Source organism: Gigantopelta aegis, chromosome 6, assembly GCF_016097555.1.
Source record: "Gigantopelta aegis isolate Gae_Host chromosome 6, Gae_host_genome, whole genome shotgun sequence".
In the NCBI taxonomy this organism is placed as follows: domain Eukaryota; kingdom Metazoa; phylum Mollusca; class Gastropoda; order Neomphalida; family Peltospiridae; genus Gigantopelta; species Gigantopelta aegis.
The window spans coordinates 57,412,742-57,437,903 of record NC_054704.1 but is presented as its reverse complement, the minus strand read 5'-3'; the positions used below and the strand labels follow the sequence as shown (position 1 = coordinate 57,437,903).

General features: G+C 34.5%; 1 protein-coding gene across 1 annotated transcript in view; it reads right to left on the bottom strand.

Annotated features, from left to right (window-relative positions):
• Positions 1–1,332: 1,332 nt before the first annotated feature.
• Positions 1,333–25,162, bottom strand: part of LOC121374301 (zinc finger SWIM domain-containing protein 5-like) — a 60,435-nt gene continuing 36,605 nt past the window's right edge. The window contains exons 3-17 of the mRNA XM_041501351.1: positions 24,745–24,872; positions 23,599–23,742; positions 21,943–22,091; positions 20,964–21,114; positions 19,326–19,502; positions 18,320–18,493; positions 17,689–17,841; positions 17,030–17,179; positions 16,421–16,546; positions 14,211–14,363; positions 12,783–12,918; positions 10,148–10,305; positions 9,140–9,303; positions 8,252–8,399; positions 1,333–7,708 (exon numbers count right to left, since the gene is read on the bottom strand). Coding sequence (XP_041357285.1) covers positions 6,909–7,708; positions 8,252–8,399; positions 9,140–9,303; positions 10,148–10,305; positions 12,783–12,918; positions 14,211–14,363; positions 16,421–16,546; positions 17,030–17,179; positions 17,689–17,841; positions 18,320–18,493; positions 19,326–19,502; positions 20,964–21,114; positions 21,943–22,091; positions 23,599–23,742; positions 24,745–24,872 — 2,911 coding nt within the window. The 3' untranslated portion in view covers positions 1,333–6,908. The remainder of the gene's footprint in view (positions 7,709–8,251; positions 8,400–9,139; positions 9,304–10,147; positions 10,306–12,782; positions 12,919–14,210; positions 14,364–16,420; positions 16,547–17,029; positions 17,180–17,688; positions 17,842–18,319; positions 18,494–19,325; positions 19,503–20,963; positions 21,115–21,942; positions 22,092–23,598; positions 23,743–24,744; positions 24,873–25,162) is intronic.

Here is a 25,162-nt window from a genome sequence, read left to right as displayed (position 1 = left end):
ATGTGACAGATGACATACCCAAATGATATTTCTCGGTTAGGGACTGTGCATAGGATAGGGCTGAATAGATAGTGTCTGGCTGGGTGGGATTATGATTCAGAAATGGGAGAATCTCGATTCTGCTATCAAACTGTTCTTGCCCGACTACTGTCTGGTTAAATCCACAAAATAGCTGGCCAGCCACATCATGTCAAGTGATGTAGCAAATTTAAGGATTGGTGGATCAGGGTCGGGAGGTTCTTCAGGGCCAATGAACACTTGCTTGAGACCTGGGCTGCTTGGCTTCTTGTACCTCTTAAGTGGTATTTCTGCAAATCTACCAACATTAACAGCCAACCGCACTGTAGTTGAATGAGGGAGTTGTGGTTCAACATGGTCACCAGCAGGAGTGATGCCAGCAATGCCACCCATAGTATGCCATGTCCCACGTCCAGTCAGCGTGCGAGTATCAATGTCAGCATTGTCAAACACAAAATTGACAAGTGATCCCACCCAGTCATACTCTTTCTCATCAGTTGGTAACATGGCATCATACAACCTTAGCACTTCCCGATAGTCATCAGCAAACCCTAAACTGCTGAGCAATTCTACAAGCTCGCGAGACTTGGAGCTGACATATACAGATATTGCTAAGAGACCTGAAATCACAAAAATAAATTGCAGAAGTTAATTTATGATCTCAAAAAACCCTCATCAAGTGATAATCTATGCAGTTAAAGTAGAAATTTTCCCCAAAACACAATTTTTACTACTATTGGCAGCCATCTTTGCTTTCTTGCTTCCCACGGTTAGCTTAGGGTTAATCTTTGGAATGTTTGCGGATTATGGATCAGGAGGCATCACTTTACCATCCCTGAGAAATTCAGCTTTCTCCATTTTTTCCCCCATGTGTTTCCATAATGCTCCTGTACTATAGTCTTAGAAAGGAAATCTGCTACATTTTTCCATTAGTAGCAAGGGATATTTTATATGCACTATCCCACAGACAAGACAGCACATACCACAACCATACCCTGGCTGGAATCACTATACTACAGAGGCTGGTAATTATTACGTAAGCTCATAAGTGTATTATGCCACACATATGGGGGCAGATGTAGAATTTTTATTCATTGTATTCATTTGCTACACATTGGAATTTTTGGTGCAGATAAAAAATGGGGGGGGGGGGGGGGGTAGGTGTGAGTGTCTGTAAACCCCCAGCCCAACATGCTTTCCCTGGATATGTGCCCGGATCCGTTGGCGTTATTGTATAACTGATACTTGTTACAGCATTAACTGTATATACATGAGGAACAAGAAAAATACAAAAACAAAACCAAAACCAATAACAGTTGTTTATGTCATTTATTTGTACCATCAGAATAGTGAAGATACAACTCTTGTTTCTTCTCGTGATAGGTTTTCAATAAATATACATCTTTGTATAAAGATTATTGGTTTACAATGGCAATGGAACTGAAAAACCAAATTGGTACATAAACAATGGCAAGTCAATCTGAATCACACATGTAACATACATCCAGCATTCATCAAGTATTTTCAAACTCGTGCAATAGTCTCAACTTGGATATAAACTCTACTACAAAATGATTCCAATTCTATTGTCATTAAAACAATATGCTACTGTAATCTTCACAATCGACAAAAAGTTTTATAGTTAAGCAAAACCTAATTTAAAAGTTCAACATTTCTCGTTACAAAATACTGCATGTGGCAGTGCTAAAAAAAAAAGGAGGAAATCCTATTGGCTGGGCAACACAGAATCTGTTAACAACACTCTTCATATAGATATATGAAGTTCTGCATATACTGCATCCCCCTGCTACCTTCATTTTAATTCAGTATTCAAGATTACCATAATAACATTGTTTTACTAAGCCTAACACCGGTTCAATGTTTCCAGTTCCAACTTTACAAAAAAGATGCATTTTATATATTTGTTTTTTTGGGGTATGTATGTGAAAATTATTAATGAGAAACCCATCCACATTTAGATCACTGCAAATGTAACTAAGAAAACCCTGGCCTATTTTATGCTTTTGATTATTTGTGCTGATATTTCGGTTGTGAAACCATTGTGTCTTAAAATGTTAACAGGTTTCCTTAGAAAATGGATCAATCAATATGATTAAATGGTTATATAACAAGAAGCCTAGAGAGCTCTCATTAATTTTCAATTTTGTCACTAATAGATGTTAAAATTTCTAATTAAATTTTAAACATTTAATAAAAACTGGAAACTTCCAAAATATCTCAATATTAGTGTGGAGACTGCACAGAGAATCATAGTTCTATGTTTTAGAACTATCCTAGGGAACATAGACTTTAAAACTTTCCTTTTTTTTTTTTTTTAAAACCCAAAAACCCAAGAGACAAAAATTGAAAATTAAAAATTCCAAATATGTTTCTATTAGTTTGAGACTGCCTCAGATAATGTTTCTGATATACCCAGTCAAAACTCTAGGAGGCATTCAAAATTTCATTTTAAATTGGTTGTTTTTTTTGTTTTTTTATAAAACATTTCTTACATATTTCTCTATTACTCTGTGGGTCATAAAAGAGTAGCCTATGTGGCGACAGCGGGTTTCCTCTAAAAAACAGTGTCAGATTGACCATATGTTTGACGTCCAATAGCCGATGATAAAATAAAAATAAATCAATGTGCTCTAGTGGCATCGTTAAATAAAACAAACTTTACTATTACTCTATGGAGACTGCCACACTGGATGACTATACAAGTTTTAGAACAATCCAATAAAACGTCTAGAAGATAGAATTCAAAGGAAAGTTTGGTGGGCAGATGACAGGCAGATGCTGGACAAATCAGTATTAGAAAAGCTCCTTGACAATTGTCATAGCGAAACTAATACAATACTGCTGTTGAGATAGTAGAAATATAACAATAAAATTAAGTGGATACAAACAGTACAGGCCATTTACAAAGTGTAAACAGTAAATATATTCCACACAAAGATAATTATGGAAGTAATTTCTCCAGTGAGTTTCAGTACTAGCTCTGCATCAGCAAACACTAGGATAAAGTGAGGGTCTGTTTTGTAATCTACCGGTACTAGTGGTATCATTAAACAAAATAAATATAAACTTTCTTTTGTAATCTACAACTGAAAAATATTTTTCAAACTATTTTTTTTATAAGAAAAATTACATAAAAATCAACAAAGGACCTGTATTGGGGGGTAATAAAATTTCTTACATTTATAATCTGAAACATGCACACACAAACAATACTTTTGTATTTCATACATTTGATAAAGCAAAACAATATTTTGCTTGTAACAACAATGTTTAACAAAATAAAACATTTTACACTTTTACAAGCAATTATTGCGAGACATCTGAATTACAAAATATATGTACTTTAAAACTCAATGTTATAAACAGTTGGTTTTCCTAACAGAAAAGAACAACCAGAACAAAATTACAAAATATATGTACTTTAAAACTCAATGTTATAAACAGTTGGTTTTCCTAACAGAAAAGAACAACCAGAACAAAATTCCATACTGATAAAATAAGAGATAACTCGGAAAATAAACAAAAATGAACTAGACACACAGAGAAAATTTCATACAGACTTCACAGTCCAATCTTACTAAACTCAAGTTGTGCAGTGAAAAATTATGCAAATCAAGCTTATGTTAGAAATATGAGGTAGATGTATAACACACACAAGGAAAGGCATAGGGATATAACATTGCTAGAGGTGAAACAGCATGCATCTATCAACATGTATAAAAATAAATGTATACATGTAAGACACATTCCCCTCATCTCTAGCAAAGACACAAGTCCCTGTGAGGAAATGGAGTGGGAATCTGTAAGCCTATTATAGAATCATCAATTAATACATTATGAAGAATGAAATTATGTGACGAGTTTTGTGGTTATAATGAATAGTTCAAATAGTGAAATGAAATTGCTTACCATTCATAATGCTTAAATACACTTATTTTCTAATTCAAGTCTACTTCAGCACAGATATACAAGAGACAAAGACATGAAAGAAAAATGGACAAAACCATGAGGTATAATTTGCTAGCCATGTGTGCTTGAACCATCTTATCTCTGCAGCTGATAATGAGTGTAATCATGCTTTATAACAACAATTTGCTAGCCATGTGTGCTTGAACCATCTTATCTCTGCAGCTGATAATGAGTGTAATCATGCTTTATAACAACAATACATCTAATCAAAGTCAATTAGTAATCAAATAACTTCACATTCTTTGTGTGCACACAGTATAAAATATCTAATCATATATAATGTCTTTTTAAAAATATTTTATATGAATACCCGTTAGGACTAAAATATAGTTAAACCTGTCAAAAATGGTCACTTTAGTAAGGTGATCATAAACTAAAGGTTGCCCTTTTACAGTTCATTAACTGACTTCACTAGTAATTAATGTGTGTTCTATGGCATACATTTAATAAACTTTTTAAATGTCACATTTGTCATAATTAATACAGTAATCTAGACATGTTCGTTTCTTCTCAGTTACATTTTACTATTAATGACAGACTATATGAATGGGGTTTTGGGCTACTTGCATTTAAATGAACAAGATCCAGACGTAAGGAGTTAAAATAACTTTCATAGGTTTTAAATGTGAGATGGATAACTTTCTATATGGATATGACATACATTGCTATTCCACACAGTCGATGATACTCATTCTTAAATTATATACGAGCACTGTTTATCTGTGAATGCAAACAACTATGACCATCAATGACAGTTAAAATGTTTGTATTTATGCTTACTTTATTATATATTTCAATTACTTGCTTTTTAAAATTCAAATTATGCTATAATTAAATGACGTTAAAGCTGTATGAGCACAAAGATGCCAGATAAGGAAAAATAAACATACCCTGCATTTTTATGTGAATACTTGATCAATTTCTAAATTATTCATAATAGATCACCACAGCATATTTCAATGAATTATGAAGATCGGTTGTTTTTAATCTTTCATGAAATATTATTGTAGTAAACAAGTCCTGAGGCTACAAACTTTATCATGTATACAATAAAAATATAAAAGTTTATCATTTACAATTCAATCTTTTGTAAAAAAAAAAGTAACCCTGTGATTCAATGCATGATCACCAGTCAGTCAGAAAAGATTTGAATTTTGTTTTCAGGTCTCAAACAATCCCAACAATTGAGCATGCAACAACCTTTAACGACAACACTATGACCTCAACACACAATAGCTACAAAATAATAAATAATATAACTACATATTAAAGAAAACCCCACAAGAAAAACACTTTAGCACTAAACAAAATGATAACTGTAATATTATACTGAAAACAACAATCAATGGAGGTAAAACACTGCCGAGTCATCAGCTACTGCAGTTGGGGATTACTTGAAATGTTATCTCAAGTTCCTGCTCAATAACTTTCAATGTTTTTATCTCACCACTGGCCAATTGAATAAACAAAAAATCAAGTAAAGAGATAGACAGACAAGAAAAAACCTGTCAATATTAAGGTGGAAATGTTCTGCTACCTGTAGCAAGTATTCTATTCACAGTAAACCCAATGATTACACAAAGCCCAACCCTTCCTATCATATCTGCACCAGCACAGAACAGGTGGCTACAAAACAATCAAGAATATGTGAAATGATGCAGCTTTAGATCATACAGTATTACCATCTAAACTCGTCATCAAGGTACCGGTCAAGATGCCATGATAGGAATAACGGAGTTTTCAAAGACCTGAAAGCTGTTCCAGAAATTATCACTAGGTTGGTGGGAAGAGGCAATTCTTTTTTAAACTTTGAAAAAAAATAAAAATACATTGTTGGTTCTAATAAATTTTTCAAGTGTAAAACAAACATGGTGGATGATGAATTCAAGTAGTTCAAATGGATAGATCTACTTTTTGTTCTTGAAATAGACAAAAATTAAAGCCTGTTCCCTTACATATGAATGCTCAATATGATTTTAAAAAATATTAACTTTAAAAAAATACCAAATTATGTGGATAAAAATGTAAATATTGGGTTAGAGATTTTAAGAATACTTGCCTTCCTACTCCAAGCAAGCATTATAATTTCTGGGAGAGTTTTCAACTAAACATGCACATTAATGTAAATATTACATGGATGGCGACACATGAATATAATGGCTACAATAATAACATCTTTTATAGATTAAATAAAAAAATGTATGACCAAATTATGCAATTTTATCATTTGTTGTGAGATACATGTATATTCTTGGACACACTTACCCAATTATTATTTTGTTCATATCGTAATTGTTATACAATATGAAATTATTTTTTGGAATATTATTGCCACTGGAAACAGTATATTTGCCAAAGTAATCAGAATCACAAACTATTTACGGCATTTACAACAAAAATGTAGCACATTTCAACTATCAAAAATCAAACTGTGAAAAAAATTGTTAACTTGTACACCATGCTCGGATAGTAAAAAAGAAAATCACAAAGTAATGACAGCATTTGGGTGATCAAATTATTGCATTCCTGAGTTGACAATGATCCATATTGCGATGATCAGTGATGAAAATGAGACAATACATTATGGCGCTTGAAGACTATGAATGTTTGGCAAACATTTCTCATCCAGTGTTCTTATTTTCATTATCAAATACATCACACAGTAAGTAAAGAATGAAATAAACATACAAATAATCATATAAAACACAATAATTTCTCATGCATTATTTCTATTCATCTTTATACTGCAAGTCATTTATTGCATGAAATCACACATTAAAGCACCCAAGTTCATAATGAAAAAAAAAATGTAGCACTGATGAGGTTGGACATGATTTGACCACAGGTCAGCTGACATCACACAAACATATACACACACGCAGGTAGATTTGGAGTTATTCTCATAAACCAAAGCGCTCCTTAATGAGGTACATGAGTTTTTTCTTTCCTTTGTAAACTAGTTTCATGTTCTCTATGAGCTGAGCAAACTGAATGTGCCCGTCCTGAGCCAAGACAAATGTCTCCCGTGCTTTGGTGAGAAACTCGATGAAGTCACCGTAGTGTCGTGGACTAATGTGCGTCAGCCTGGAATGCGTGGTGTTGATGTAGGCATATATTGTAGCTTCCATCAACTGACGGAGTGGTTGCTTATCGTATGACAACAGTTTGATGGTGCGTCGTTTCCCGTCAGTACTGGCCATGCCTGGAGCAGTCAACGTGCACCGTCTGAGAATGTCTGACAGAACTGTGGCACACTGCACATTTTTAACCAACAGAGGGAGCATGTTGGCCAGCTCCGTCTTGCCCAGTGAGTGACTGAGGGCACAAGCCCAGTGAATGTCATTAATAGCAGGGTGGGTATCCTGGTTGTAGGCCAGATGAAGATTCTTCATGGCCAACAGCGCCAGTCTGTAAGCTCGATGTGGGTAACCTCGGTGTTCCATGTAGCGTGCAATAGTGAACAGCTGGATCGAGTTCATCACATGCGATGCTGCATCAATTACTATCTGATAGGCCGTTTCAAAGGCAACTGGTTCCTTTTCACACAGTGTGAGTGCACACAGAGCACAGTTTTGTGGATCCTTCGTGGCACACTGCAGTGCGAGACTCCGAGCACAGGTAGCAAGCTCCTCATGTTGCTGGTATGACAAATTAAGCTGATCCATCGTCGCGCGAGAAACTACTGTTGTAGCAACAGTACCTGCAACAATAATCATAGAATTAATCAGTGTCGAGCAACAGATGCGACAGATCTCTATAAAACTGATTTGCAAACTCAATATTAACACACAATTTTCACTCTTGAAGACAGTCTTTAATGTATATACAAAATGTTGAGTTTTTACTTTTAGCCTCTCTTTTTTTGACATGGAAAATGTTTTTACTAAAAAATAAATGTTATCCATAAATTGACTCAATGCAGTTCAGTTCACACGGATGATAACAACTTCTTGTGCAATCCTTAACTAGTTTATTATATAGAAAATAAATGTTTGTCTGAATAAAAAGTTTATTTGACCATCTTTGGCTGTTTTCATCACAAATGTTGTGACACAAGGGGTTCAGATTCTATGCTAAAAAGTGTGGAGCCGAAATCTATTTATTTGTAATTTGATACCAATTGATTATGCAAATATCATTCACCTAACTTTAACAGTTACCCGGGTAACAAATAATTTATGGTTCACCAATATTTGGTAACACCTTACAAATGCATATGTGCATATTAGTGAAGACTGCTTACTTGTGGCCTCAATCGGAGCAAACAGCTGGAACCAGTTCTGCATAATGGAAATGAGAGCTTGTACACCAACCTCGGTGGCACACGTTACCAACCACCGCACCATCTCACGTCGGCGCCAGTTGAGAGTCATCAAGGTCATACGCATCACCTGTTTCAAACAAACAACTCTGCATATAGCTCAAATACTTCATTTTAACATGTACATGCTACATTAACAAGAAACACTAGTTGCAGCCAAACATTTATATACAAAGTTGTACTGTTTTCCCAGTTTTATCACCTATGTGTCTAGACTGATGATCAAAATCATTCCCCACCATTCACCAAAAGCTACCTTGTTTTATATTCCCAATTTTGGACTATAAAATTCCCAATCTGAAGGTAAGTAAATCTTTTTTTATTATTATATAAACATATATTTTAAAAACAAAACATAATACCTGACAAACACCCCTTCCCTCACCCATAACATTTACTAACACAAAACATATATTAATTTGAATAAATTACAAGTACATGTATAGTATTACTTTTTAAATTCTAATTTTAAATTTTTGAAATGAAACTGAAAATTCCCAATTTCTTTTTAAAACAACACTAAAATTCCCCAATTCAAAACCATAGGCGTCGTCAATTTTTAGAAATAAAACCCTGCCTACATCTTAACAATACAATCTGTTAGGGAGTAATACTAATTTAAAAATATTTTAGGATTTCTTTTTATGGAATCTTTAGAACATTAACAATACACTTTAGTCTTTTCAATGACATTTAGTAGCATTAAAATGTATTTCTTCAACTTAAATTGTTTAAAATTCTAACTTATGTTGTGTATTTTTTTTTAATTAATGAGGTGTCATTAAACAAAAACTTAAGTTAAAAACTAACCTGTAAACCAAGCTCAAATGCTGCATTGAGTGCCGGCATGTGTTTTGGACCATCTGACGGTGTGGCTATTTTGAATGCATCTTGTGCTAGCTTGAACAGCTGAGATGAGCTGTGGATGTGCTGTTGTGCGCATTCTAGAACTCGGCGCAACCGTCCAGTGTCACCTGTAAAACAAACACAAATCTCTCATTAAAGGCATTTAATCTTAAAGGTCTGCTTACAACTAGACCCTTATTTCTTGTTCAAGCTTAATTTCTTTAGCCATTTAAATTGGTTTGTGAGTATATAATCACCAACAAATTTGTCCAGGTGAATAACTGCTTATGTCCGTGACCAGTTGAAAGTGTTCTGAATTATGTAACATCTTGACAATTCAGAAGGCTGTGTTTCGAAATAGTATTTGTGAAAAATTAATTACTGCCTAAATTCTGGAGCTTGCCAAACCCCCAACATGAAATCTGTGATGAGGTTCTTGAGCATATTAGGACAACCAAGATGCTCATGATGTAAATAATGAACATTCTAAGCAAGATACCATTAATCATGGTGATACAAAGTGTAGGCTTTGTGTGGAGGACAAAATGTTCATATGGACTAGGGTTAATATACAGAAATTCATAACTCTGATTTTAAATGTATTTTTAAAGAGGCATGTTCAAATTCAAAGACAGGTGGGGTTTTTTGTTTTGTGAATGTTTACAGTCCTAATTATTAGTAGCCATAGACCAAACCCTGTATAGTTGTGAAAATCAAGCCATTGAAAAAAAAGTGTCTTAACACTAAACTGTTCATTTAGCTAATTTTAAAAGAATTGATTGGTTTCTGAGTTCAGTGATGTGTCAGGAATTTTTTGACTTTTTTTTTAATAGTGTCTTGATCCTCAAAATATTGTGTTGTACTAGTGGTGAAAACACAGCTTCTGTCTCCTCTAAGCACAAATATTTTAGAACAGCAAATGAGAACTTTAATACAATAACATTGTGCAAATAAGTGTCAAATACAACATACTTTTGGATGCAGCTAGTAGAGTGGAAGCCAGTTCACACTGGTGAGCTTCAACATGACTGAGAATAAACCATCGAGGAAATCGACTCAAAATGGCAGACCCGACATTGTTCAAGCCATTGTCCAAGTTCACTTCATCCGTGTTCTCCAACACTGGTAGTCTGCAAAACAAAGAGACATGTATTGTGAATGTCTAATTGAAATAGAATGACTTTTAAACATGCTTATAACATTTGATAGTGTCTGTTTGAGGTTCAAAGTCATCTGGATACTGCAGGTGAAATATCTCACCCCACCCAACGGTAGTCGACATACTGTACACTGTATACAGTGCATTCCCCAATTCATATTTCCTGCCGTTTTGCACACGGCACTCACCGCAAATCATAATAGAACAACAGGAAATAGATTAATTGCGAGTATGGCAGCTTTAGTTTTTCAATGGAAAATACCTGGGAATTTGTAGCTGAAAAAGTGGTTTTCTGCATGTATTTTCACTTGACAACAGTGGTGGAAAGTCAAGGTCATTTTCAGGAATTGATAGCTGATTGTGACAGCTAATTTGATAATAAATTTGATTATTTTACCAACAACGAAATATTGGGATATGAATCGTAGTCAGACAAACAGTTATTGGGAATAATGGACATAAATACTGGACATCTGGCCATACAGAGCACATCGGCTATTTAGATGTCAAGCATTTGACAATTTTGACATATAGTCTTAGAGAGGAAACACACTACATTTTCCATTAGTAGCAATAATAATAATGGACTTAAATACTGGACATCCAGCTACAAATGTCCTTAAAGGTAGGGTCAACTCAAACAAGAGCCTTATGGGTTGGAAAGAAAATGAAAAACACGTAATTTTAGCGTTAATAAAAAAAACCCATGATTATTCCTGCTAACTGGGGGCAGCCATTTTGTTTTGTTTTTGTGATGTCCAGTGGGATAGCTTGGGGCGAAGTGACATCAGCTCCTGACCATCTCCTGTATGTACAGTGTAAACAAAAGCAGTAAGTTTCGACACTGCGCTTCTCTTTGATCAGTCCTGACTTGTAAAACAGCATAAATGACGTAATAATATAATAAACTATTTAACTAAATATATTTCAAGTTGCATTAACGGAACAAAATGGGGTTATAGTATTTTTCTGTTAAATAATCCAAAGGAAAAATGTTAGGCCTATTGATATGCTACGTTGGAGCAAAAACGACAACCCACGATACCCAAGTGATAATTTTCTTTTCTTTGGGACTACGTAATTAGTCAGTTCAGTTTTTTTAGATGGAAAAGTCTACTTAATCAATAGTTTTACAGAACTATTTACAGTAATAAACCATGTCCATTACAATTTTAGGGGTGACAGGTAATAATCCACAATACTGGTATGTATTTTTGTGTCTAGACAGCATCAATTAATTGGCTCGTCTGGTTACCAATCAAATACACACCTGCCAATCAGGAATCACAGGTAGAAGCAACTAACAACATAGACCAATTAACTAAGAAAACACTCCGTGTATCATTTCAGTACGTAGGTTAATGCATGGACAAAACATTGTTAATTATTTCGACTTGTTGTGTAGCCACTTTGAAATGGTATTTTATTTTGTATTGAAAAATAATATATATAGTGTTGGATATACTTATTGCTGGCTTACTGGGATGTGTATTATTACAGAACATTGCAATGTATGACTATTTATCATCCCGCAAATACCAGGTAGATTGTGTTTCTCTAGTTCTAAGGCTCATTCCTGACGTTACGCGTTAAGTATTACGTAACCACCAGCTCGCCAGAGGACGTACTCATTGAGATGGTACAAAATGGCTGCGCCCGTTATATATAATAGCCGTCACATTTAAACGTTTTATTAATTAACTATACGAGTATACTTGTTGATATTAAGCAATAATGTGCATTATATATTGTTGAATATGCATACCAGGCCAAATGCCTTAATTGTCCCTTCCTTAAAGTAAACATAACCTTTTTGCCTAATTTTAATCAACATTTAACTGATCTAAAATATCATAAAAATGTGAAAAATCCACAAAAATAATACTTACCAATTCAAATATAAACTTTAATTTATGTATTTATAAAATATTTAATTGAAAATATGAGTAAAAGTTATAAATATTTGTACTTGGTTTTGTCAAAAATTCATTCTGTACCGGTAGTCAGAATGTTAACGAGAACGAAATATAGACCGATGGCCATCAATCATGCATCAGGCGACCATTTATCTCCTACCAAATGTTTGACATCCAACAGCCAAACTAGTTTTTCTTTAATGGAGCCATTGGGCCATTTCGTACTCTATCCAGTGGCTTTACAACTAGTATCTCAACAGCTATTATGTGTATAGTGTATAATCTGTAAGTAGGTTACCTAAAATATGTAGCTTATGTTACACTTGTTTTGTTTTATAACACACTAACTGATCACACAGCTGTGTAAATGCAAGCGAGTAGGATAGTTACCTGAATCTAATAAAGTAATTATGTTTATTCTACTATCTGAAATCATTTGTATTTATTCCTTAAGGTTGACGAGATAAAAAAGAAATGATAAGAAAAGGTAAGTGCTCCAGGCAAAAGGATTTATGTATAGTTTATTAATTACCTCATTGCTCTCATGCCCACCAAGTACGCCAATTGAACATCAACTCCCAGGAGACTAGAAAAGAGGAAGCGTGCAAATGTGTGCATCGGGTAGCTCTCGGGGTGAATACCAATACCCAGACCACTCATCGGACCACCTGAAACATACAGTTTGTTATCATTACACATATCAAGTACACTTTGTTTAAAAATGGAAACACACACAAATACTAGTGTTAGGAATGAACAAACAGATACTTTTTGGGTCATATTTGAGATCAGCATCCTCAACCAAAAAAAATAAAAAATAATAATTACAATTTAATGTCGCTAGAATGATACCATTAACGACAAAAGCATGAATACGATATTTACGGAAATACTATTTTAAATTTTTCAGCTACGATATGTGAAACAAAATAAATTGCAATCAGTTAACGTGAAAAATCCATAATGTGGACACAAAACAAATCAATTCTAGTAAACAAAAGTGAAGCACCCTCTAGTAAACAGGAAAGAGTGCAACGTTTCTAACTGCATTCAGGAGCATGCGTTTGCAAAACATATCGTACCACATATGTGGGGTTTGTAATTTTTCCATTTTTAAGGCCACTACATGAAAAATATATGTTGCTTAAATATGCAGAGTTGATGAACACATTGTTTAATATTTTTTTAAAAGGCAATATTCTGTTTGTCAAGCGTTCTGGTGAGGTCCATGTTTTACCAACACACTGTTAACACTTGATGTCATTACTGATAGGTGCAGTCATTAGTTTATATAATATGAAATTTTTTATGAAGTGATTCTTAATTAACACAATTTATACACTCAAAATTATTTACAATTGTTATGAATGTATTATGAATACTATTCATTACAGTAAAGACACAAAAATGTAGCATACATTTTGCAGATCGAATATAATAAATGAAAACAATTTCTAACAACTGGGGGCTTAAAAATCATAAAAACTAAATAATTTGGTCTTGTTGATCTGGCACGTGTGAGGTCATGTGACACACCCCAAAATTTAATTCATCTTCCTCCATTTTAAGTCAATTTCTACGAGTCATGTGGACCCGATATCGGTAATTTTACAGAATAAACAAAAACGACTTAGTAAAATTAATTATTTCTGGGGTTTGTAATGTTTTGTATTAAATACTTACTTGTCTGAACTTCATTGGTAATGAAAATGTTCCTGAACTGTGAAGAAAAACCTCACAAATGAACGACTAGCAGAAGACAACAAATCGGATGTTGATTGCACGAACCATTCATAAGAAAACAAACTGAACGGAGTTGCAGGCATAACGTAGTTAGGCAGGTTGACGATACACATTATGTACCCGATACACCAAATATAAAATTATTATAACATTATATAGTAGCTACTACAACAAATACCGATGCCAAAATGATTGCTGTGACTATTCTCAGTCTCACCTTCTAGAAGCATGGTAGCTTGTTTCTGAATGACCTTGGCTAGAACAGGGTCGAGAGGAATGTTCTGGAGCCAGCTCAGCAGACGCTCCTCCTGCTTGCACGCTTTATCTTGAGTGTACAGACCCGACGGCATGATGCGCTGCTGTCCGAGACCTACAAACAGCCACACGTTAACACCAGGCAAACAGACTGGTAACTCACAACCAATGGGTATCTTAAATACCAGTCGTTTTGACCTTCAAATTACAGTAGTTTAGTTTTGAATTAATATTTACACTATACTGTATAGTTAGAGCTGGGCGGTACTGAAATTTGAGGTTTCATATTTTTGGGGTGATTTACCTTGGTATCGGTACGGTATGTTTTGGGTGATTTACCTCGGTATCGATATGGTATTCGGTACTGACACAATACCAATACCGATATCGAGCAGTATTTTCGGTATACTCAGCTTTAAATGCATGCCTGAGTTGAGGCTCACACACTAAGTTCATCTAAATAAAATTAAATTCCATACACAAGGCTCTTGTCTGATTTATACCCAACCCATTTTGCATTCGTTAGATATATTATTAGTGCATAACTAAACGGTGTGAAATTTTGTAAAATACTGAAACCGATACCAAACGGTATATACAGTATACCGACCAGCTCTATATATGAGTGTGTTAAAGTCAAAATATTAAAAAAATTATTTAACAGGGTTACAGCAGTATTTTCGGTATACTCAGCTTTAAATGCATGCCTGAGTTGAGGCTCACACACTAAGTTCATCTAAATAAAATTAAATTCCATACACAAGGCTCTCGTCTGATTTATACCCAACCCATTTTGCATTCGTTAGATATATTATTAGTGCTTAACTAAACGGTGTGAAATTTTGTAAAATACTGAAACCGATACCAAACGGTATATACGGTATACCGACCAGCTCTATATATGAGTGTGTTAAAGTCAAAATATTAAAAAAATTATTTAACAGGGTTACCTCTGGGTGAGTTAAAATTTCACCAAATTTTCTATTTAACTTGAAAACTAGTAAAACCCAGTTATTTTCCACTAAAAATCAATCATTACAAAATCTGGAAAACCCAGATATGTGTGCCAAGAGTGCTTCTGAGTAATGTCATGGCTTGCAAAGATGGAGGTGAAGAATGTTTAAGGGATCAACTAACCCATTAGAAGAGTCGTAGAGCCGTGTGTGTGTGATATGTGATAGGGCAGTACAAGATGAAAACTGGTGAGGATCAACTAACCCATTAGAAGAGTCGTAGAGCCGTGTGTGTGTGATATGTGATAGGGCAGTACAAGATGAAAACTGGTGAGGATCAACTAACCCATTAGAAGAGTCGTAGAGCCGTGTGTGTATGATATATGATAGGGCAGTACAAGATGAAAACTGGTGAGGATCAACTAACCCATTAGAAGAGTCGTAGAGCCGTGTGTGTATGATATATGATAGGGCAGTACAAGATGAAAACTGGTGAGGATCAACTAACCCATTAGAAGAGTCGTAGAGCCGTGTGTGTATGATATGTGATAGGGCAGTACAAGATGAAAACTGGAGAGGATCAACTGACCCATTAGAAGAGTCATAGAGCTGTGTATGTATGATATGTGATAGGGCAGTACAAGATGAAAACTGAGGAGGATCAACTAACCCATTAGAAGAGCTGAGTGTGTATGATATGTGATAGGGCAGTACAAGATGAAAACTGGGGAGGATCAACTAACCCATTAGAAGAGTCGTAGAGCTGTGTATGTATGATATATGATAGGGCAGTACAAGATGAAAACTGAGGAGGATCAACTAACCCATTAGAAGAGTCGTAGAGCCGTGTGTGTATGATATATGATAGGGCAGTACAAGATGAAAACTGGGGATGATCAACTAACCCATTAGAAGAGTCGTAGAGCCGTGTGTGTGTGATATGTGATAGGGCAGTACAAGATGAAAACTGGGGAGGATCAACTAACCCATTAGAAGAGTCGTAGAGCCGTGTGTGTATGTTATATGATAGGGCAGTACAAGATGAAAACTGGGGAGGATCAACTAACCCATTAGAAGAGTCGTAGAGCCGTGTGTGTATATGTGATAGGGCAGTACAAGATGAAAACTGGGGAGGGATCAATTAACCCATTAGAAGAGCTGTGTGTGTATGATATGTCATAGGGCAGTACAAGATGAAAACTGGGGAGGATCAACTAACCCATTAGGACAGCCTCGACTGCCAGAGTGAGGTAGGTTTCTCCTGACATCAGACCCTCAGACATGTGTTGATACCGCATAGGGCTGGATGTCTGACTCTCGCTGTTGTACATGCGGGCATTCCAGTCTGGAAGATGTGGACAAATTAATACTTAATAAAGAATTACAAATATGATGCATTCAGTAAACAGGTATTTTAGCAGAAAAAACTAACTAAAAAGGTAATAGTAAATCAAATACCATCTCACCAAGTTGAAGATCGAAAAGCACCCATCTTTACACAGTGCATTATATACTACTACACATGCCATTTAGGAAGTAAATTTCGGAAATTTGTTTTCTTTTATTAGTATCAATGTACCACATAATATTATGCTGGTTAAATGTGTGGGGTGCAATTAAAATTAGGATGACAATACTTGTACTGAATAAGAAAGTCGAAAACATTTCCTGATATATCCAAAAAGTTACAGGTGAGGTTGTAGTATATGTATTTGTGGTGTACATGGGTCAAGTTCAATATCAGCCCTTCAAAATTTAATGCAATTTTATCTGAACTAAGAATTATTGACAACTGACAAAATAATGAACTAATAGCTAATGTACTTGCCTGCAGTATTTTCATCCCGTATAATGCAGGGTTCCAGCAGGGTGTCAAACAGAACACTGATGGGGTTGAGCGGGTGCCCCACCCATCCAGTGGAACTGACAGTGGTCTGGGAACGTGACCCGCATGTTGACATAGAAGGATTAGCAGACACTGCAAAAAAAATAATTAGTATTTTACGTTTTGCTTATTGTGGTGACAGTCTTGTATTTTAATAACTATAGTTAAATATTTTAATTTGTAAGAATTAACCTTGTAAATAGAAAACCATGTGCCAAATATTTCTGCATTTATAACTAAAACAAGTTTTAATCAAAATAATGTGGTGAATGCAATATTAAAACAGTGGTCTCATTAACTGATTTAATCCTATGTCTTATCATTTACATCTTATAATGATTGAGATTCGTCTTAACAAATTTTGACAGATAGTTTTAGCATTTAAAAGAAGGCAGTTAATGGTATTACAATCCTTAAAGGTTTTAACTTATCTAAAAATTAACAACCTCACAATAAACAACACTGATTTATGAGAAACAAGTCTCCGAGACATTATGAAAATTTAATTTGTTCACAAGAACTGTGGTTAGCAAGTACAATTTACCAAATTAAAAAAGAAATCTAAAATAGCTCAGTTATAAAGACTTTGAAAACCTGTTTACCTATATCTCTCTGGAGATCAGCATATTTTTCTTGATTAAAGCGTTGTTCCTGTTTCATCGTTCTTACTATGGCAACAGCCAATCGTAAGGCTTCCTTAGCATACCCATGAGATCGCAAGGCATCCACTCTTGCACAGGCTGTGGGCAAATGCTCTGTTAAGAAAGACATATATGAATTCATGACATTCTGTTTGCCACATCTCGACTTAAATGGATAATGACTAATTAGTTAATAACACTATTTGCCTGTATAAATATATGGTTTTACTGAAACAAATTTCCCATGTTAATGGTTCCAATAACATGTGGCCAATAGAAGTAAATTTGGGACAGTAAAAACACTGATTTAAGTTGGCAAATCAGAAAATAAAGAAGGGTTATCCCCTAATTTATCAAAAGAGCCTAAATATTGTGTATTTTCTCAGAAACAATATATTTATTAACACCATTTTATTTCATTTAATGTTTTACTTAAAACTACTTAAAAAATAAAGACAAAACAATGCATTTTGTGACACCTTTTTCAACAAAATACTATCATACTTCGATTACAATGTTAATGAAAAATTTAAAATAAAATATGCACTTCAGTAACTTGAGATTTATTATTTTTACACTTGGTCCAACTCACCTTTCCATAATGGCTGTCCCTGATCATCAAAAAGCAGAGGATGAGAAGTGTCCCGGCGATGGCCGAATCCCTGACTGATCACTGCTTGTAGGTGTGGGTGGTGCCAGGTCAGCCGACACGCTTCTAGGGCATGCTGGAAGACTGTGCGAGGTCGTGGGCGCATTGAGGAATTGTCTGAAAACATCCAAGAAAACAGTGAACAAAACTCCAAACTCAGTAGTCCGATTAACAAAAGAGAAAATTAGTGAAATTTGAATTGAGGTGGTGGGTGGGGATGCCAATTACCATAAATACAGTACAGTACACTTAGAACGAACACACTTACAGCAAACTACTGCATACAACGAGCTGGACCCTGAATGATAAAGGAATTATGTTCGCTGAGGAGCCGACACACAATGATAGTGTTTGACAAATTACAACCGAAATAAGCATAATGAAAGACATTGTAATAGTTTTGCAAGTTATAAGGCCGCCGCTAAGTAAGCAGACAAAAACAAATTACAATTTTAAAAAAACTACGATTAAATGAACTTTTAATTTGAAGTTCTATTTTGCATTTTTTGTTTATTGTTGACAATAAATTGTGTTAAAATTTGTGTATGCTATATGTAAGGTGTTTTAAATTAAAAAACCCCAATATGGCTGACTTTGGAAATGAAAATGGCCAATTACTACTATAACAAACTATAATTCATGGTCCCTTCCAGTTTATTATAAGAGTACTTAACAGTAGGGTTTTTTTTTATAATCACATAGTAGTGTTAACTTCATCCATATATATGCACAATATATTAAAATCCAAATCGACTATTGTTTTATGAGGAATAAGTAAAGTAGTAAGAGCTTTATTACACTATAAAGAAATATTTAAAAAATCAGCTTTCATGACAAGTTTCACATCATCATCATAAAATGATGACAAATATAAAATTGAAATCCAATAGCTATTGATTTGTTTAGAGTAAGTTAATTTGTAGTATTACAATTGTCCTGCCTTGCTTACCACTTCCAATGGCTTGAAGGAGACCTCTGGTCTGTGGAATGTCTACAACATGTCGACCATCAGCATCCTCCAGTGGACACACGCTGTTAGACGTCCACTGTTCTAACAACTCTCGCCACTGCTCCTTCTCGTGACAATAGCACCGGGGATTGAGCACAACACACACCCATAATGCACCTGTATTCAAATCAAAGACAATTGATTAATATTGTGCTCCATTGTGTAAAAACAGCATTAATAATGGCAAAATATAAACTTGAACAAGTGATGCTGAGAGAATACCAATAATTCAACAAATTATGCAAAAATGTATCAAGCATAGTATAAAGTATTTTGTATTTCAATCTATATTAAGCTGCAATTGTAACATACAACACTTTCAATATAAGTGGGGGTTTTTGTGTTGCTTTGTATGTGTGTGCATATTTATAGGAATCATTTCTATTACATGTATGTTATTGTGATGCATTGGATGGATAGATAGAGGCTATTTCATGTAGTTTTTCGAAGCAATGCGTAAAAATATGGTTTTCATACATCACGAGTTGACATAAAAATCGTATTCGAAAAAACACCATGAAATGGTCTATTTATTACAAACATCTTTCCTAATTTTTGACAATATTTTTCGCGTTTTGTTAAAATATTTCGCTTATCATATCGAATACACGTAACACAATGATATATTTTTTCCTATGGAACTTTTCCAGAAATTTACTTGACCATAGCCTTTTAAAAGAAATTTGAATAAAAATTATCTTTATATTAACATTTATTTTATAATACTGCTGTGCAAACATACCTGACAAAGCAATCTTACGAAACCTCCCACAAAAACAAAACAAATCGAACGCTGCTAAATTCTTACACTTACACTACATTGTGTCATCATTATTTAATTTCATATTCAATTCGTTTTAGATATTTTATCATAATTGCACTTCGTAATCCTTTTTATAGTTGTTTAAATCACTTCTTTTTTTTTTTTCAAATACGATCAAATGCATTGGAAATCATCAAACTTAAATACGAAGAAATGAGACAAAGGGAGATAATTTAATCATGCTTTTTACAAAAAAGTAAATACGATTTCTATATTTTCACTATAGGTAAAATACAGTGAAAATATGACTTTTCACTGGATATCACTTCTATGGTTTCTGTAGATCTATACATTTCATTGCTATGTATATAATAAAGAGAGATATTGTGAGATCCTAATTATTATGCCCCTTTTGCTGAAGGTAAGGCAAATACATAGATATTATTATACGAGCTTGTGTGTCGTACTGATTTAAGGAAAAAAAGGTCTCAGAATTCTTGTATTACCCATCGAGAGCGACTCGCACAAGAGTAATCATTTCTTTCTTATTCATATTATTAATTGATTTTTTTTTTTTTTATGAATAACAAGGCCTGTGTCAAAATGATTCAAACGTAACTAGGAGACAACGAAATGACGTCATGTGTCAGTGAATACAATATTTCAGAGCTAGGACTGAAGAAGTAACATTATGTCATCCCAAAATCACAGTATTGGTTGGTCACCGTTTTCACTTGTTATTACACATGTGCTTTGTATGGTTTTTATTAACTTGGTTATGTTCACCCATGTGGATAATAGCGCAATATATTTACCAAGCTCATCCCAGAGTTGTCTACACTTGTCCGACATGGGTGTTCCCTGTGTTTTCCAGACCGCTAGACGAGGATCCGCCAAAAATTGTTCTGTTATTAATGTCAACATCCTCGCACCATTGGAATCTCGTGCTCTCAGCATTTCTCGTACCTACAATGATTACAATGAACAATGAATGGCAATGTCTATGTTTAACTGTTTTAGTTTTTAGATTAAAAGAAAATTTCATTTGAAGACAAACTATTATGATAGAGCTAAAAATATAAATTAACCCAAGCAACTTATTATATTATATTTATAGATCACATGTAAACATTTAAACTATATTTCAATATTATTATATTAGTCATGGATAGACTTAGGTTAAAACTAAACTTTAAATATCAGGTTATGTGATTGTGACCTTACATCTCAAATCACAAATGTTTTAAATTGATCGTGAGATTATGATCTGCTTGCTTCAAGATTTCCATTGTGACACTGGCTGTTTACAAGTTAAAATAGTTCACAACACTATAATAAAACTTGTTGTTCTGACATTGATTCTTATTACACCTTAATGTGTATCTCAAAGAAATTAACTTCGTAGAAATGAAATGGTTATTTCTAAAATGCATGCTATATATGGAAAAAGGTAACATTTGTTTTAACGACACCACTAGAGCACATTGATTTATTGTTTTTTGGATGTAAAACATTTGGTAATTCTGACAGTTTTAGAGAGGAAACCCGCTACATTTTTCCAATTAGTAGCAAGGGATCTTTTATATGCACCATCCCACACAGGACAGCACATAGTCTTTAGCATACCAGTTGTGATGCATTGTCTGGATCGAGAAATAATCCTAATAATCCCACTGAAGGGAATTGATCCTAGACAATGCGCGCCAGGAGTCTTTACCATTGAGCTACATCCTGCCCACACATCAGTTGTAACAATTTACAATAAATAATACTGTTGATATGAATAAAGTTTACCTTTGCAAACATGGAGTTGAGTTGATTACAGGAGTTGAGATATCCACCCTGTGAGAGAAAGGATCGCACTTGTTCCCGCACCTGATCCTCATCCAGATGCCAACTGTTGTCATCATCAACTGATGCCCCAGCAGTTGGGTCTGGTGCTCCTGTAACATACAACAGCAGTGTGGTGAGAAAATGTCATTTAAAGTAGTTTAAAAAACAACTGAAATTATACACACCAGTTGTAACCATATCTAACTCTTTACACATAAAAAACTCTGAAAGCGGACGTGATCAGATTATTTTGAAGTCAAAAAAATTGCTGTAAGATACTTCAGGGGATCACATTTTTGCAATTTAATGAAAATGAATTAGTTTGCAAGCATTTAATTTCGCGAATTCTCATCCCTCCCCTAATAAAAAATTTAAGTACCAGTACAGATGCTAATAATTTTGATGTTTCTTGCTTACAAAATACCATAAGCGTATGCAAGGTGCTTAGGCTACCCTGTGCACTTTTTCGAAATCCTCAAACTTATTATAAAAATCGAACCCGAAAACAAAATGGAATTTGAAGGAAGGAAATGTTTTATAATATTTATTTAACGACACACTCAACACATTATATTTATGGTTATATGGCATCAGACATATGGTTAAGGACCACACAGATACTGAGAGAGGAAACCCACTGTCGCCACTTCATGGGCTACTCTTTTCGATTAACAGTAAAGGTTCTTTTATATGCACCATCACCACAGACAGGGTAGTACATACCAAGGCCGTTGATATACCAGTTATGGTTCACTGGCTGGAGCGAGAAATAGCCCAATTGACCCACCGATGAGGAAAATGGAATTTGAAGGCAATGCTAGCGCAAGTTTGATTTAAACTACTTGTTCAGTACGGCTTATGATTGACCAACAGGCAAAACCTTTAGTGTGAAGGCCCAATACGAACTACGAGTACAGTGTCGTTGTACAAGCCCAACCTGGATTGTTTTCACTTCCACAATTTAACATACCTTGATGTTTACTTCTGTTTTTTAAACACATGTATTGCTTTCATCACCAGCACTTATGAAAATGCAAAAATAAATTGCATGCGAAAATAAAGTACTGTAAAACACTTTATTTTTGTGTGGAATTTATTTTTGTGTTTTTCGGGCTTGAATAAAAAATTTGAAAATAATTTCCACGCGAAATTAATGTCTGATGAAAATTGAACATTAAAAAGAAAATTTTAAAATGTCGTCTTTTTCAATCAGATCCAAGACCTCGTTTGTTTCTGCTGCACCACACCCACTGTGCCACAAAAATACCCACATTTGTTGAAGCTATAGTAGTAACAATGAGATACTTAAAACTGTACATCATGAAGCGATATCAAAGTAAAGACAATATATTACATGATAATAAACAATACAAAGTAATAAATAATGCTTAAATCAAACTTGTGCAAGCATTGCTCCCTCAAATTCTGGTTTGTTTTTGGGTTAAGTTTTCATAACAAGTTTGATGATTACCAAAAAGAGTCTGGGGCAGCCTAAACAATAAACGTCAAAATTATTAACATCAGAACCGGTACTTAATTTATTTATTTTATTGGAGGGGGGGGGGGGAAGGGAGAAGGAAGGAGAGAGAGAGAAAAGAGAGAGTCTATTTTCATTACCTGGAAGCCTGTTGATTTCTGAAGATGACTGCAGTATTTGATCTGCAATCTTTTGGGCTGTGGGTAGCACATCTGTGTGATGCTCTGCTATCAGATACTGGGCAAACTTCTGCAGTTGTTCTCGATTCATCTGAAGTAGTGTTTCTGTAAGCACAAAACTATGTATTAGACAATCACATAAAAACCTTCACTTAAAGGCTGTGCTTATAATCCCTGTCCTACAGAATGACTTAGTGAAGTTTTTAATTAAAATATTCTCAGACATTTTAACCTGATAATAACCAGTCTCAAAGCAGATCTTTAAACCAAACAAATGACAATGGCTACTATGAGAAAGTATTATTATTCAATTAGTGTTTTGATTAATGATCAGTGCTATTACAGTGTTCGAGATTAACGGTATCCCGATATCCCAGGGATACCAGCATTTAATTTTGGATACCAGACTTCAAGAACCCAGTATCCCACCGGGATGCCATATAATACCAAATTCTGAGGTGGGATACCAGATTTTGAAATGTTAGTATCCAATTGGGATACTGGCCAAATTGTTTTTATCTCGAACACTGTATTATATGGCTTGAAATATTTAGTAAAATATGGTCTTCAATTATTTAATTATAAATAGACCAAAAAACATAATATATGTCCTGCTAAGGAAAAATATAGCCTGTCGGAAATGAAATATTATGGGATGAGGTAAGGTTTTGAAATATAGCAAAAAGACAAGCTAAATGGATGAAATAATCATACATAAATCTGTCTTTAAAATTGGACCACTTTTTGCATGCTGCCATTTTAAGCAATGTTTTCATATATGAAATATCAATCTGTCATTTAGTTAGCAAACCAGATAAAAAATATCACTCTAATTTAGGCATCCAAATATAACATGCTGCTTATAAATGAGAAAACAAATCAGAGAAGAAAATAACACTGGACAAACAATCTGGAAGACGGTAAGATCTTGAAAAGTGTGAATATTATAGTGTGTTTTTCACGAAACAAGTATAGGGACAGTTTTCAGGTTGCCACTTGTGTGTCTTTCACTAAGACCTATATACATGTAAACAGTCTGTTCATCAAGCCTTTATGATTGTTTTAAAAACTGAATAAATAGCTGAAATCAGAATATTAAATACCCACCGGAAATAGGCACTCGCAATTGCACCATATCTGCTTTGCGGATCCTGTATAGGGACAGAGCGACAACATGCTGGCACCAGAAGATATCCTTGTTCCCACAGCCACATTTCACCGAGGTTATTTTACATCTAAAAAAACAAACAATATGATGAGAAACAGCACGAGAGCACAAATACCATCAATGACATATATATCTTTACATCTGCAAGTCTCCAGACCTGTATATCACACAATTAAGTTACCAACACTCTTGGGGCAGTTTGGGTTATATGCACATGCACATGCACCTAAATCTTGTTGAGTTTATTTGCAATGTGTATTTGCATAATGCATCTTACTGCAGTGATTTTCGCTATCCCACCACACTAAATCACTAGGCCAAATTTCCAACCAAAAATAAACCTTGAAAATTTATTTA